This window comes from Arachis ipaensis, chromosome B5, assembly GCF_059453495.1.
Source record: "Arachis ipaensis isolate K30076 ecotype BB chromosome B5, ASM5945349v1, whole genome shotgun sequence".
Lineage (NCBI taxonomy): Eukaryota > Viridiplantae > Streptophyta > Magnoliopsida > Fabales > Fabaceae > Arachis > Arachis ipaensis.
This window is the reverse complement of record NC_142440.1, coordinates 11,667,318-11,681,205: the sequence shown is the minus strand read 5'-3', so window position 1 is coordinate 11,681,205 and position 13,888 is coordinate 11,667,318. Positions and strand designations below refer to the sequence as shown.

General features: G+C 32.1%; 2 protein-coding genes and 1 pseudogene across 3 annotated transcripts; all 3 read right to left on the bottom strand.

The window, feature by feature from the left end:
- On the bottom strand, nucleotides 1–3,785 carry LOC107640143 (uncharacterized). Its single transcript, XM_021123600.2, has 12 exons — nucleotides 3,416–3,785; nucleotides 2,471–3,330; nucleotides 2,273–2,383; nucleotides 2,165–2,197; nucleotides 1,857–2,034; nucleotides 1,581–1,762; nucleotides 1,149–1,285; nucleotides 963–1,058; nucleotides 785–854; nucleotides 615–689; nucleotides 468–513; nucleotides 1–376 (listed from the first exon to the last, which is right to left on the bottom strand). Exons 1-12 carry the CDS (start codon nucleotides 3,783–3,785, stop codon nucleotides 315–317), a joined length of 2,220 nt encoding a protein of 739 aa, XP_020979259.2. The 3' UTR covers nucleotides 1–314.
- Nucleotides 3,786–5,920: 2,135 nt separating this feature from the next.
- On the bottom strand, nucleotides 5,921–9,553 carry LOC107642896 (phenylcoumaran benzylic ether reductase Pyrc5-like; annotated as a pseudogene). The gene is made up of 5 exons (XR_015883440.1): nucleotides 9,274–9,553; nucleotides 9,058–9,192; nucleotides 7,735–7,972; nucleotides 7,449–7,609; nucleotides 5,921–6,263 (listed from the first exon to the last, which is right to left on the bottom strand). The product of XR_015883440.1 is annotated as a phenylcoumaran benzylic ether reductase Pyrc5-like (transcript).
- Nucleotides 9,554–11,061: 1,508 nt separating this feature from the next.
- On the bottom strand, nucleotides 11,062–12,628 carry LOC107642895 (isoflavone reductase). Its single transcript, XM_016346400.3, has 5 exons — nucleotides 12,328–12,628; nucleotides 12,117–12,251; nucleotides 11,784–12,021; nucleotides 11,494–11,697; nucleotides 11,062–11,409 (listed from the first exon to the last, which is right to left on the bottom strand). The coding sequence occupies exons 1-5, from the start codon at nucleotides 12,541–12,543 to the stop codon at nucleotides 11,246–11,248; spliced, it is 957 nt and encodes a 318-aa protein (XP_016201886.1). The 5' UTR covers nucleotides 12,544–12,628; the 3' UTR covers nucleotides 11,062–11,245.
- Between the last annotated feature and the right edge of the window lie 1,260 nt (nucleotides 12,629–13,888).

The following is a 13,888-nucleotide window of genomic DNA, read 5'->3' as shown; positions in this document are numbered from 1 at the left end:
TGGCGGCTAACTCAATTAATTATATGTAATCAACAATATACTGGAACATATTGCGCCTGCATAATAGGCTAATAGCACAACGCGATATTCGATGATAAGTGTTGAATTATTGTATGTGTTACATAACATAAGATGCAGAAACTGATTTCAATTGATATTCGTGTCTCTGTGTCTCTATGTCTCTGTCTGTGTTATCTCAGCAACAACACTTTCCGTTCTTGTATGCTGAGTGATTCCAGCAGAAACAAGCAAGCATTAGTTAGTGCTGATCATATGATTTTGAGCACTCTTAGCTGAACGACATCCATGTTAACCTACACATATTGTTGAGTACCGCAGCTTTTTCTGTATATGCTCATGAACTTGGCCACAAATTCTGCACACAAACACCATGTTACTAAAATATTTGTTATCAGGTAAATCAATGTTAGAGAATGATTAGAAATGTTGTTATCTGATCCTTTTACCTTCTAACTTTAGTAAAGCTGTTGTTCCGGGTGGCAGTCTTCTTTCCTGTTAATCATATACAATACATATGTATAGTCTTTAATTTGGTTACTAATTTAAAAGAAAGAAAGGAAAATGGCATGGTCATGCTGGAAGGAGAAACTCACATAATACGCATGCCAATAGTAGACTTCTCTTTTTAAGCTGACCTCAATTCTTTTCAGGAGCTCTTCCACCAATTTCTGCATATTCCAACGAAATTTTCCATTTAAGAAAAGAAAATACTATTTTTGATATATTGAATGGATTCTTATCACACATGCACTGATTCAATTACCTGCAGGATCAGTTTGGGGTGGACAAAATCCAAGAGAAGCATTTGAAATTTTCCTCTTATTGAGAGTAAGCTGATAAAAGTGAATCATAACAAAATTTGAGATTAAATTAATGTTAACTTCGAAATCAACGATATATACATATATAGCAGGAAGCAAGTTAGGCAGAGAATTTCTTGCCGTGAAAATGATGGATCAGCTAGAATCTCTGCAGCTACTTCTATTACCATGTCCTCCCATCCAATTGGAATAGGTTGTTCTTCTGAAAATGGATAGCTACACAGCAGAGTGCACCAATTAGTCTCTGTAGACAAATGTATTAGAAATTCTGATGATAAAAATACTTTTCCTTTTAGGTGTTCTTACTTGTGCGCCTTGCAAGCTTCGAGTGCCATGATAGCTTTCCTCAGGTTTTGCTTTGATTTTATGGCAATCTTTGCGGCAAAATTAAGGGATACATCAATTTCCTCTTTCTTTGCTATATGAATAAGAACTTCAGCAATCTGGCATTGTGTTTGTGTTAGTTAGTTCTTTAAATTTGATTGTTCAATACAAATAAATGGAAGGAGATTTTAACCATTTCCATGAAAGGAATAGTAACAAAAAATTCTTGTAGAAACTAAAAGAACATAAAAGTAGATAGATAATAGTTTGAATTCGATTCAAGTTTAGTTCTTTTGCAGCAAATATAGCAGAGTGTATCATGCATCTTGTCACACTACCTTGCTACAGTATCTATGCATATAAGTAATCAAATCCAAAATTAACTTTTCTATCTTTTCATTGTTTAATGCTTACTTGGTGAGTTTGAGGTGCATCAACTTTGATAATTTTAAAACGGTTTTTAACAGGCTCAACAATGGCTGCATCATCTTCACAGCAGAGAACTAGTTTACATATATCCGAATACCGGTCTATAATCCATTTAATCATGTGCTGGATGTTCTCCACTGCTTTATCAACGCCATAAAGAAGTATTACTGAAATCAAGAGAATCAAACCTTTTTAGCTACACTCACATTAAAGGATGAATCCTTTTAAGATTTCATACATACATGCATTCAGACAACAAACCTTTATAATCAGGCTTGAAATTAACATTGCTGACTTCGGGTGTCATTGCATATATATTGCTAATTTCTTTGATTAATCCCAGCAAAGCATATTTAGCATTTGGTTCCATGCTTACATTGAGCTCCATGTGATGCGCACTAGATGCTATTGAAACACATACTTTGATAGGCCTCTTGTCCTGTTAAAGCAGTTTATTGCCATCAGAACATAGCAATGGACTGAAACTCCATCATTTTGGAACAAGGACCAAGACTGTTTATACTTATCAGTCATCAGATTATATAGCTAAAGTATTTAGAAATCTTTACCTGAATAGGGAAGCTCCTTAACTCATGGGACATCTGCAAAAAGGGCCTGATAAGGTCAGCTTAAGAATGCAAATATATGTATAAGGAAAACTATGGGAAGAAACTCACATTGCAGCATGCATCACCATATATTTCGCGTAGAAGAGCCATTGCTAGTTCTCTTTTCCCAGAACCGGAGGGTCCTTTGAGCAGAATATGAGGGCAAGAGCCCTGAGACACCTTAAATCCAAAGTAGTGTCAAAGTCAGAAACTATACAAAAAAAGGGCAACTGAAAAGTAACTATTTATGAGTGTCTGGAAACTTACTAATTCCTTGAGAAGTTGAGCTTCTTGTTTGTTGCAAATGAAGCCATTAAGTGAAGCAGGTTGGTGCTTATCAGCCCAGAATTGTGGGAGGGTTTCCACCACAATAGCCCTGCCAATGAAAGAAGCCTCAATTGGCCTTTTACGCTCCGGCGATTTCATCGATGTCCTGCAGTTTCCTGTCCTCATGCAAGCAAACCATGATGCATCCTTCTGGCTCTTCTTCCTGTTGGCTGTGAATTTCCTCATGCTATCAGTTGTCTTCACACTACCATCGCTCGTCATACTGCTACCGCCCTTTCTGCTTGTAACAGCTGAACTTGATCTAGACACACCAGATGAGGCGATTCCTCGGATGTTCATGCCATTTCCGTTGCTTTCATCCTCAACGGAAGAAGCAGGGAGACCTCTAATGTGGGGACTCATGGCGGTTCCTGCAGGACTTGGGCTATAATATCCATATTGTTGAAGTTTTTGGGGCAACAGCGAAGATTTCTTGCCCTGCAAGGCACTGCTTTCTCGAGAGAAGAAAAGATCACCCGGTTGAATAGACTCAGTGGTGGAAGTCATTGACTCATCCAAAGTGCTAGGGTCATTGGATAGTTTCACCTCTGCTATGATTTCATTGATCTCTGCCACTGAAGGTGCATTGAGAACCATGCCTCTGGCCATTGGAGACGTAGTTCTTCTCTGCTGTTCCCTCAACCTTGGTGCTGTCACTGATCTTTTATAGTTTGACTTATCAACCACTCTTTCCACTTCAACATGACCTGAAGAACCGTGATGCTTTCTGCTGTAAGGAGACACGGTTCTCCCAACATCTGGTTTTGGCAAAGGGCTTATATTTCTCCTTGTGTTCAAACCTATGTTGCACAAATACGAAACAGTTATAAATACAATATATTATGATAGCAAAACAAATTTAAGAAGCTTGTGATAAGCATACACCTCTTATGGGTGATGGTGGGGGACCGTGATCATCAGTATCATCGCCATCATCATCGCCAGCTACTCGAAGCTTAAAGGGTGACTTGCTATGGTGTTGCCTTCTCCGAGGTTGGCTTGGAACAGAAGCTATTGTTGTGGTGGCTGATGAGGTTTCAGTTTCGAACTTGGAATGGTTGTATTGGTGCCTCCTGTGTAGTGCCAATGGACTCTTGGCAATTAGAGTGAAAGCTTTTGCATCTTCAGGATCCAAAGCAATGTTCTTTCTTTCTCGTTCATGTCTCGGAACCTCTTGCCACTCTGTCTCTGTGTCTGACGGCTCATAACCACTCTTGGTTGAGTGTTTCTGCGATGAAAACCGGTTATTATCCATGGTTGAAAAAATAAAGAAAAAAAGTCAACCTCTCAATACAACTCTGTCACCACTACAATGAATGGTGTTTATAGTTAGAAAGTGAGAAAGAAACTAAGAAGACAAGTTAGTGGCAATGACAGAGAAGGGTATCAATAAAGAAGAAGGGAATCGGGAATAGAAGCGCGATGGTTTCGAAATGTGACCTTATTGGTGACGGTAATAACAAGTGTGTCGGGATATGAAAACTTTTTGTATTGTATAGTAAGAAATGTTTTTGGATCCAGCATAGTTTTAGTTTTATTTTATTGAGAAAGTGTTAGGTCACATTTTCATTAAAATTTAATCAAGATTTAACTATTAAAAAAATATGTAGTTATAATCTTATACTATTAAAATATTAATAATAGTTAGCTGATAACTATAAATTACAAAAAAATCACTTAGATAAAAATGTTTAAAACGTCTTTTTTTAAAGATATTTTTTAAATGTGCTAATTTCCAAGCACTACTGTATTTTATTTACAGCAAAACATTCAAGATAGTTTTCATATCATACAAATTTGTATTATCTAGGGATATGCATAGCCTGGGTGACACCGGATTTGATGTGACTTAGACTCGACCCGAAATATATATCGGGCCTATTTATTAGACCCGAATCCAGCTCTAAACCTGATGAAACGTATACACTTTTGGGTCACGATTATACCGAAAAAAAACCGGATGAAAACCAGGTCGTTACCATTACATTACCTTGATACCTTCTTATAAGCTAGCATGTGAAAATATCCAAATTTTCAAGACTCCAACCATTATTTGACATGGTAAAATTCACTTAGAAAAACATAACAAGAACCAACTCTTCTCTAAATTAAAGCATAACCATAATCAATACTAATATTGTCTAATAACACCAAATATTTAAATCAATACAAATAACACAATATTATGCATTAGTCTAAAATCTTGTGCATTTTAAACATAAAACATTAACTTATAGTCTTATAATAACTAATAACACAAAATATTAAGGTTTACAATACTTAAATTCCACATAAGAATAGCCATCATCCATCACTAATAACACAAAATATTAATTGTGTATGATGATCGGGCCACCAAACCGAGTTTGGGTAACCCGAGCTATGACCCGGACCCAACCTGAAATAATGACCGGGTCTATTTTTGAGACCCTTACCCGACCCTAGACCCGATGAAATCACACTAAATTAACCCCTAAAGTGTTCGGAACCGGGCTGGATCTTCGGGTCGGGCCGGACCATGCACACCCCTAATATTATCTAAAAATTTTAAAAAATTACTTATATCAAAAGCAAAACATCTGAAACCATAATTACTCTTATCAAACATATTAATTTTTTGGAATAAAAATCTGTCCAAGTAAAATGTTCGATCTAGAATTGATTGAGGATAATTTAGGTGTTTGTTCCTATTTATTATTCATTCTCTTATTTATTATTTATTTTCTTTTAAAATTAATAAAAATACTATTTATATATTAAAATTAGCTATTAAATTATTTATTATGTATTTTTATGTATTTCTATATAAATACATATATAATTTAATTTATTTTTAATGTATATTTTATATTTTAATATATATTCTATATTAATAATAATTTTGACGTATCCATAATTGCAAAATTATTTGTGTCACAAGTCACAACGCGAAACAACATAGAACAAAAACTCTTGGTTTGTTTTTCCGAAGCACCTAATAAATGTCGTTGTTTATGATACACATTTAACGCATTAAATTATGTCACTTTGTCCTTTTTACTTCCTTCTAATCCTTTATGCATGGGTTGCTATTTTGTCCTTTTTCGGTTCTGGCTTCGGGGTAGAGAAATTTCGGATGTTGTTGTTTAGGAGCTGCCAGCTTCGGTGACGAAAATAAAAAATTCCTAACATGGTTATCAACGTCCAACAATACTCACGCTTTCGAGAAACTAGCCTAGTGAATTTCACTTGACTAGCATTATTTCTTAGATTAGTTAATAGTTATGCTTTTATACAATTATGTTACTTTTCTTGCTCAAGGTGTCTGGATCGATAACATTGCTCTTCCTTTTTGTCTTGGTTTAATGCCACTAATTAACAAATTTAAATGCACAATGAATCCTGAGACAAGAACAACAATCAATTTATGATATGATTTTGTTATAAATAATTACAACATACAAGAAAAACAGCGACCAACTTGGAGTCCAAAGTCTCAACTAGTTACACATGATAGGCCGCTACAGTAGTTTTATTGCGCTGAGTAGAGTAATTTAAATTTATAGATATGATGCACTCCATGGATTTCAAACAAACTGATTCAAGTAGGTGTCGACAGTGGTGTATTTCACTTCGGGGTATAGTTGAGAAGCTTCCACGCCAAAAGAAGGTTCAATCTCAAAGTTTGTGCAATCTCCCTTAACCAGCGCAGAGTGGGATAATGACAAGAGAAGGCTCACAGGAAAAGGTGACTCTGTACAAATGTACAAAGTTAAAAGAACAAGCATGTACTTCAATATCATAAATGTTAGAAACAAGAGACAAAACTGGAGGAAGGATTTGTGTATATTCAAGTTGTCTGAATGATACAATATAGAAGGGTATTTATAGGGGCTAAGAGAATCGTAATAATAAAGACCTAATATTCTATAATAAATATTCAGATATACTAAATAATTCTAATTGATTCTAATTGATCCTAATTATATTCTAACATCCCCCTCAAACTCAAGTGAGTTTGAAACATATTTAAAACAATGAAATAAATAGAAAAAGAACTGCATAAATTGATAAAACGGGTGCAGACAGAACTGCCGGAAGGAAGCGCAGATGGAACTGCCGCTAGTCTGAAGGAAGCGCAGACGGAACTGCCGCTTGTCTGAAGGAAGCGCAGACGGAACTGCCGCTTGTCTGAAGGAAGTGCAGATGGAACTGCCAGAAAGAAACGCATACGGAACTGCCACAAGGAAACACGCATACGGAACTGTCACGGGAGAACGCAGACGGAACTGCCACGGGAGAACGCAGACGGAACTGCCACGGGAGAATGCAGACGGAACTGCCACGGGAGAATGCAGACGGAACTGCCACGGGAGAACGCAGACGGAACTGCCACGGGAGAATGCAGACGGAAGGAGAACGCAGACGGAACTGCCACGAGAGAATACAAACGGAACTGCCAAAAGAGAGCGAAAACTATATGATTTCTTCATGAGAATAGGTAAGCAGCAGATGACAATGGTGTTTGATCATTCAACTCGAAAAAAAAACAGAAGACAGAGAAAATAGGCTAGTCGGTGAGGTGAAAAAGTATCAAAGGAGTGACAAAATAGAAAGATGAATGACATAGAAAAAAAATGCAAAAACTACGGTGATTTCACCGCAAGGAAAACAACATATCCTCTTCAAGGAGGATACCATGGCTCTGATACCATGTTAGAAAGAAGAGACAAAACTGGAGGAAGGATTTGTGTATATTCAAGTTGTCTGAATGATACAATATAGAAGGGTATTTATAGGGGCTAAGAGAATCGTAATAATAAAGACCTAATATTCTATAATAAATATTCAGATATACTAAATAATTCTAATTGATTCTAATTGATCCTAATTATATTCTAACAATAACCAAGGAGATTTGATGTTGGTTCTTACTAACCTTGGATGTTCTTAATAATTTGATCCTCAGGGATAATATATTTTTTCAAGGTTCTTGCCAATCTTGTTCTCCCACAGCGAAACAATCTCTTGAATGTCAAAACATTAGCAGGGGGCCTTTGACGGTATAAGTCCCTACATCCTCCTCCGCAACATAAACTCCTGAATTAACAAAAAATTAAATATTACATATATAATCATTCATGTACTTTCTTCTACCAATTTAAACTTTTTGGATAAATAATTTCTTGACAACAAATAAATGTGATGAGTAACATTAGTGTTACCTTTGACATTTCCATCTCCCAAAATGGCTACCTTATCTCTGGGAGGAGATGTGACACCTTGCTGTCCAAGAGTACTTAAGAAGTATCCAGCAAAGGCATTGGAAACAACACAAGTATGGGGAATTCCTTCAGCTTCAATCGCCCTTCTGATTTTCGCTTTCCCCGCAAGAGCACTAGCTGCTGGCTCAACCGCGTTATGACGGTCTACATCCAGCCCAAATTCCGATGGCAAAAACCTCTGAAAATAAAAAAGGAAAATAAAAACGCAAATCGAATGGACCCTTACTATCTCCATTATATTAATGTTGTCCATGGTTGATGGATCTAAAAAATTTTGATCCTGGAGTAAAATATATATAACATAATAATAATTTAGGTTTAGCTAATATAAGTTTTAAAGATACATCACAAGCTTATTATTAGTGGAATGTTCTAAATTTTTTTATTTAATAACTACAAAGTAAATACATTAAAAACTTAAATTTTTTGAATTTTTAATAAAAATATTTTCAATTTATAATTTTAATATGTATCTTTAAGACATAAGATAAATAAATTTTAATAATTTTTATAATAAAAATATTATATGTATATAAAAGTCAGCTATCAAATTATTCATTAATCATTATATATTTGTGTATAAATATATTTATTATTTAATTTATTTTCAATGTGTATTTTGTATTTTAATATATATTCTATACGAATAGTTACTTTTTATGTACATATAACATAATTATTGTTATAATTATATTTTGTTATTATAAAATATGATTAGTCTTCAATATATATAATAAATTAAAACACTAAAATAGTAATTTAAATAATAATATATAATTTAAAATTCTATTTTTTAGATTTTATATTTTTAAAAAAATTGAGTAATTTTTTTAACAATACAATCAAAATGTCTCTCTTTTTATATATATATTATTAAACAATTATTTAAAAATTACTTCTCATACAATCAAAAGCTAACTCTCAGTAATATTCATAGTTAAAAAAAAATTCTTTCAATTAATATAGTTGTTACAGAAAACACTAAAACTAATTTAAAAAAAAAAGATAAATAATATCTTTTGAATTCATTTTTAAGAAAGAATACTAATCTTATTTAAATATAATTGAGAATTGATCCTTTTAATAAATATCTAATATAACTCTTAAATTGACTATTAAGTATCAAAAGTTAAATAAAAAATAAATGTGGAGTCAAATTTTATAATTTAACGAGAATAAATAAATATTATTATGATGTACTATTAAAAAAAAAATTTAAATTGTAACGGGGCACCACTACAATGCATATATAATGCACCTAACCTTGATGTTTCCAGCTTCTTTTATTGCTGATATAATGTTGAGTTGGTCTTCCGTTTGTGCTCCACTTACAGCAGAGATGACAACATCAACTTGCTTCAATGCTTTAACAAGACTTGAATGATCACTTATATCACCCTACAAAATCAGAAACAAAACAAATCAGAACCATTAAACTTGAAGTTACTTTACTTGCTTGAAAATGATAATAGTACTAACATATAGAAAGGTGACTCGGAACTCTTGAAGCTTTGAATAAGGTTGGATTTGTGAGGATGAGAGAGGCTGCTCTCTTTGACAAGAACAAACGTGGGGTGTCCGGCTTTTGCGCTTGCATTAACTATGAATTTTCCGATGTATCCAGTGCCTCCCACAACTAAAACTTTGCTTTTCTGTGCCATGGTGAATGCAGCCAAAATGATAGAAATTTGATTGTGATGATGTCCATTTATATGGCTGTGCTTTCCCAGTTCCCAATCCCCACACGGGACAACAAATTAAAGGCTAATAAAGTTCTTACAGCATAATGAATTTGTTGATTTGTATTACCAATTAAGTGACGTGACGCCATTGCCAATTATATTCGATCACCTCATAATGGTTGATGGTTTTCTGTTTCAAACATTGGCATAAGAAATTCTTGGGACTTGTGGGAAATGCTGATTGGTATGTAAGATCTTTTGTTTATTTTTGTCACCGATATCTGGAACCTTACATTGGAAAAGTCCAGAGTCCAAACCATACCAGTCGACTTTTCTAACAAGTACAACGTTTATTATGTAATATTCGAAGGAAAAATATATGGAACCAAAATGTGACCCGCCAAAAAGTAAACAAAACCGTTTAATTAAAATCACTTTTTCAATAATATGTTTGAAAACCGCTCTTAAGATCATGGAGCACAAATCAAAACCCAATTTTTCATGGAATCCAAACACATTTTAGCTGATTTTTGACTGATATGCTTTTGATTCTTTAGTTGTTCTCATATTTGAATTGAATACTGTAGTATCTTAAAATACCGATCGGGTTATTCATAAATCTAGTACAGACACGAAATACGATATGTTAATATACCAATTTTAAAATCTAATAAAACACGAGACATTTATATATATAAAATATAAAATAATTTTTAGATAAATTTTAATAATATTTTAATATTTTATTAATATTAAAATATAATTTTTTTTAAAAATTTTATTTTAATTATATAAAATATTTAAAATATTTTTTATTTTAATAAATAATAATATATACTATTTTTAAATTTATTTTAAATTGTCGGATGAGTGTCAAAGAGTGTCCATATTTAAAATATGTGTGATACGTAAATGCAACAACTTGACAAAGTGTCCATGCAATTACATATGTATTTTTTATATTTTATTATGTAAACATTAGATCCTTGAAAACATAAAGTTAAAAACAATAACTTTTATATCACAATAGATTATAATAAACTAAATATTATTTGAGTTATATTACTTAAAATTATTTTTAAATAAAAATTACTAAAAAGATATAAATTTAAATAATTATTTTATAAACAAAAGATAATAAAAACTTTGCAAAAAATAATATGTATGAAAAAATATTATAAAAATATTATAAAAAAATAATAAAAGGTGGAATTGGTGATAAGACATAAATTTCTTCAATTAATAGTTTAACATAAAATTTTAGCTTTTAATAAATGCAAGTTAGACTGCAGAACTATGTTTACTTTTAAAAGGAGAAAAAAAATAGCCAAATAAGAAAATAAAGTTTTCAAGGAAATTAAAAATGCTTTTAAAACTCCTAAGTCCTAACGCTAAACTAAATACACTCATAATCAACCAATAATAAAGTGACAATGAAGTCCAGGTTCAATTTTAAAATAATTTCTGAAATGCATGACGACCCCTCCTTCACCAAGCGGCAACAGCTAATGAGATTAAAAAACAATGAGTCGTAATAGAATGATAAATAAATGAGAGTAAGTTGAAAATAACACACATGTTGCTGTTTATCTATAAAATATTTGTTGGATATAATATAAGGTTACATAATGTTGAAGAACAAGATAAGAACTAAAAAAAAAAAAAAGCAGAACAACAATGCTAGTAGAAAGACCCAAGTCCCTCCACTCTTATTGAGCCTTCTCTGAGTTCTCTCGAGTGTAACAAACATTATTCTCAGACTTTATATTTTAGACAAATTGATTCAAATATTCATCAACAGTGGTGTATTTCACATCAGGGTAAAGTTCATAAGCTTCTACATCTTTAGCAGGGTCAATCTCATACACTGCATCACCCCTTATCTGCTGTGAATGGTACAACGCCAACAGGTAGTTATTTGGGAAAGATGACACTGCACAATTATATTCAATATTGGTTAATCTTATTATCGTACCATACAAAGTTTGAATAGTAGTGCTAGCTAGTTATTACTAACCCTTGATTTGTTCAATAACTTTTTCCTCAGGAACGTAAATCCTCTCAAGGGTCTTGCCAATCTTTTTCTCCCACAATGAAACCACCTCGTTGAAAGTCAAATAATTTTTAGGGAGCCTTATGTGAAAGGCTTTGTTCAAAGTTCTAGAGTCTGCTGCTGCCTTAATTGTATAGGTACCAACATCTGCCTCAGTAATATAAGCACCTGAGACAACCCAAATTAACCATATAATTAGTTACATTATTTAGACTAGGTTAGTTAATGGATGTTACTTTGTTATTGTTTGTTACCTTTGACATTTCCATCTCCTTGAATGTATACTTTATCCCTTGGAGGAACTGTGGTATCAAGCTGTGACAAGTTACGCAAGAAGTAACCGGTGAAGGCGTGACAGCAGAGGTAAGTGTAGGGGATTCCTGCCTCCTCAACTAATCTTCGGATTTTTGCCTTCTCCTCGAAAACTTCCCTAACGGGTTCTAATGCGTCGTGGCGGTCCACATCAAGCCCAAATTCTGATGGGAAGAACCTCTGAAAGCAAGAGCAACAAATTCAGAAAAAAAGTAAACTGAAAAAACCATGACAGAAAAAATTAAGAAACAAAATTAGAGAAACTATATATGCACCTTTACATTTCCAGCTTCTTTGATTGCTGCAATAATCTTCACCTGATCCTCAATAAGTAATCTACCAGCTGCGCAGATCACAACATCAACTTGCTTGATGGCCTTAACCAAACTTGCATGATCATTTATGTCACCCTGCAAGAAGCATGACAACACGTTACAAAAATATTAGAAGTCTCACGTCTCTTAAGGATAAAGTTGATCTCTATACCTCGAGCAGGGTAACGCCGGATTTCTGGTAGCTCTCAAGAAGTTGTTCCTTACTTTCGGGGTTAGCGGCGGTGATGAGGGTAGGTTTAGGAATAGCGGCAGCGTTCTTCCTGACCAAAGCAAAAGTGGGGTGACCTGCTTTAACACTAGCCCAAACTATGTGCCTTCCAATGGCTCCGGTTGGTCCAAGGACCAAAATCTTGGTTTCCTCCGCCATGGATAAAATTCAAATAAAATAAAATAGTAAGATATATTTGCTAAATGAATTCAAAGTAGTTATTTGTGCAAAGCAATGAATGGACTCTGCTCATTACTTATAGACTTCACTGATAGCTACTTTCAACTCCCAACTTGACTGGTCACTAGTGTGGAAATATAGAAATGAAATTTACAAATAAAATAAAATAAAACCATTGAAAATTTGGATTTAGTACTGTTTTGCTGAAGTATCTCATGCATCATATGAAGAAAACAATGTACTATTTTCTTTTTCTCTAACAAGGACTGACTAGGCGGCTTCTCTACTATTCAAACAAAAATAATTGAGTAATTAGATAAATTAATCTTTAGAAAAAAATTAATAAAGTTTTTTAAGAGAGCAGATATTAATATATTCTCTCTTTAAAGTGTAAATTTTTAAAATTTTATTTGTCATTTTATTCAAAACAAATTAGTCTCCAAAATATCTTATAATATATATCTAGCAAATGGTAATCCATGTTATTGAACCATAAATCTTAATTACATTGGTTTTGTTTTATATCTTCAAAATTTATGTCTTGAAATCAATATTTTTCTCTTACAGACAAAACGCGATCAAATAAAAAGTACGTGATTCAAGAGATTAGGAAAATTATCTTAGTAATTTTATTATATATTATGTGCCTTTTTTATTATAATTGAAATTAATTTTTTTAAAAAATTAAAAATATTTTTAATCCTCTTTCTATTTTTTTTTATTTTTTTCGTTCATTCACCATTTTATCTCTCTTATATATCATTATCAATAACTAATTAAAAATTTGATAATCAAAATATACAACATAATATTCTCTAATTATAATTAAAATTAAACTAGGAATATTAAAATTAAAATTAAAATATAATTATATTATATTACTAATATAACAACCTAAATGTGTTATATGACACTCTCTCATTAAAATTGAGATAAAATATTTTCTTTCAAAATTAATAAACTCTTATAATTCAAATAAATTCATAAAATTATAAAAAATACATTAAATTTATAATTAAATATAATTAAAAAAAATCTCATAATATTATTCACATAAAAAATATTATTGTTATTATTATTATTATTATATGCATATTTTTTATTTTTTATTTAGTTCTAAATTTTAATCACTTATCTTTCTAATCTATATTTTCACTTTTCTTCCTTCAAATATTTATTATATATAATTTAGAGATAATATTAATATTGTGATTAATAATTAGAATCAAGATTATTTCATTGTTTCAAAAAATTTGATTTTGAATTAATTTTATAGTTATTAATATAATTTTTTTAATACTAATATCTAATTATATTTTTATAT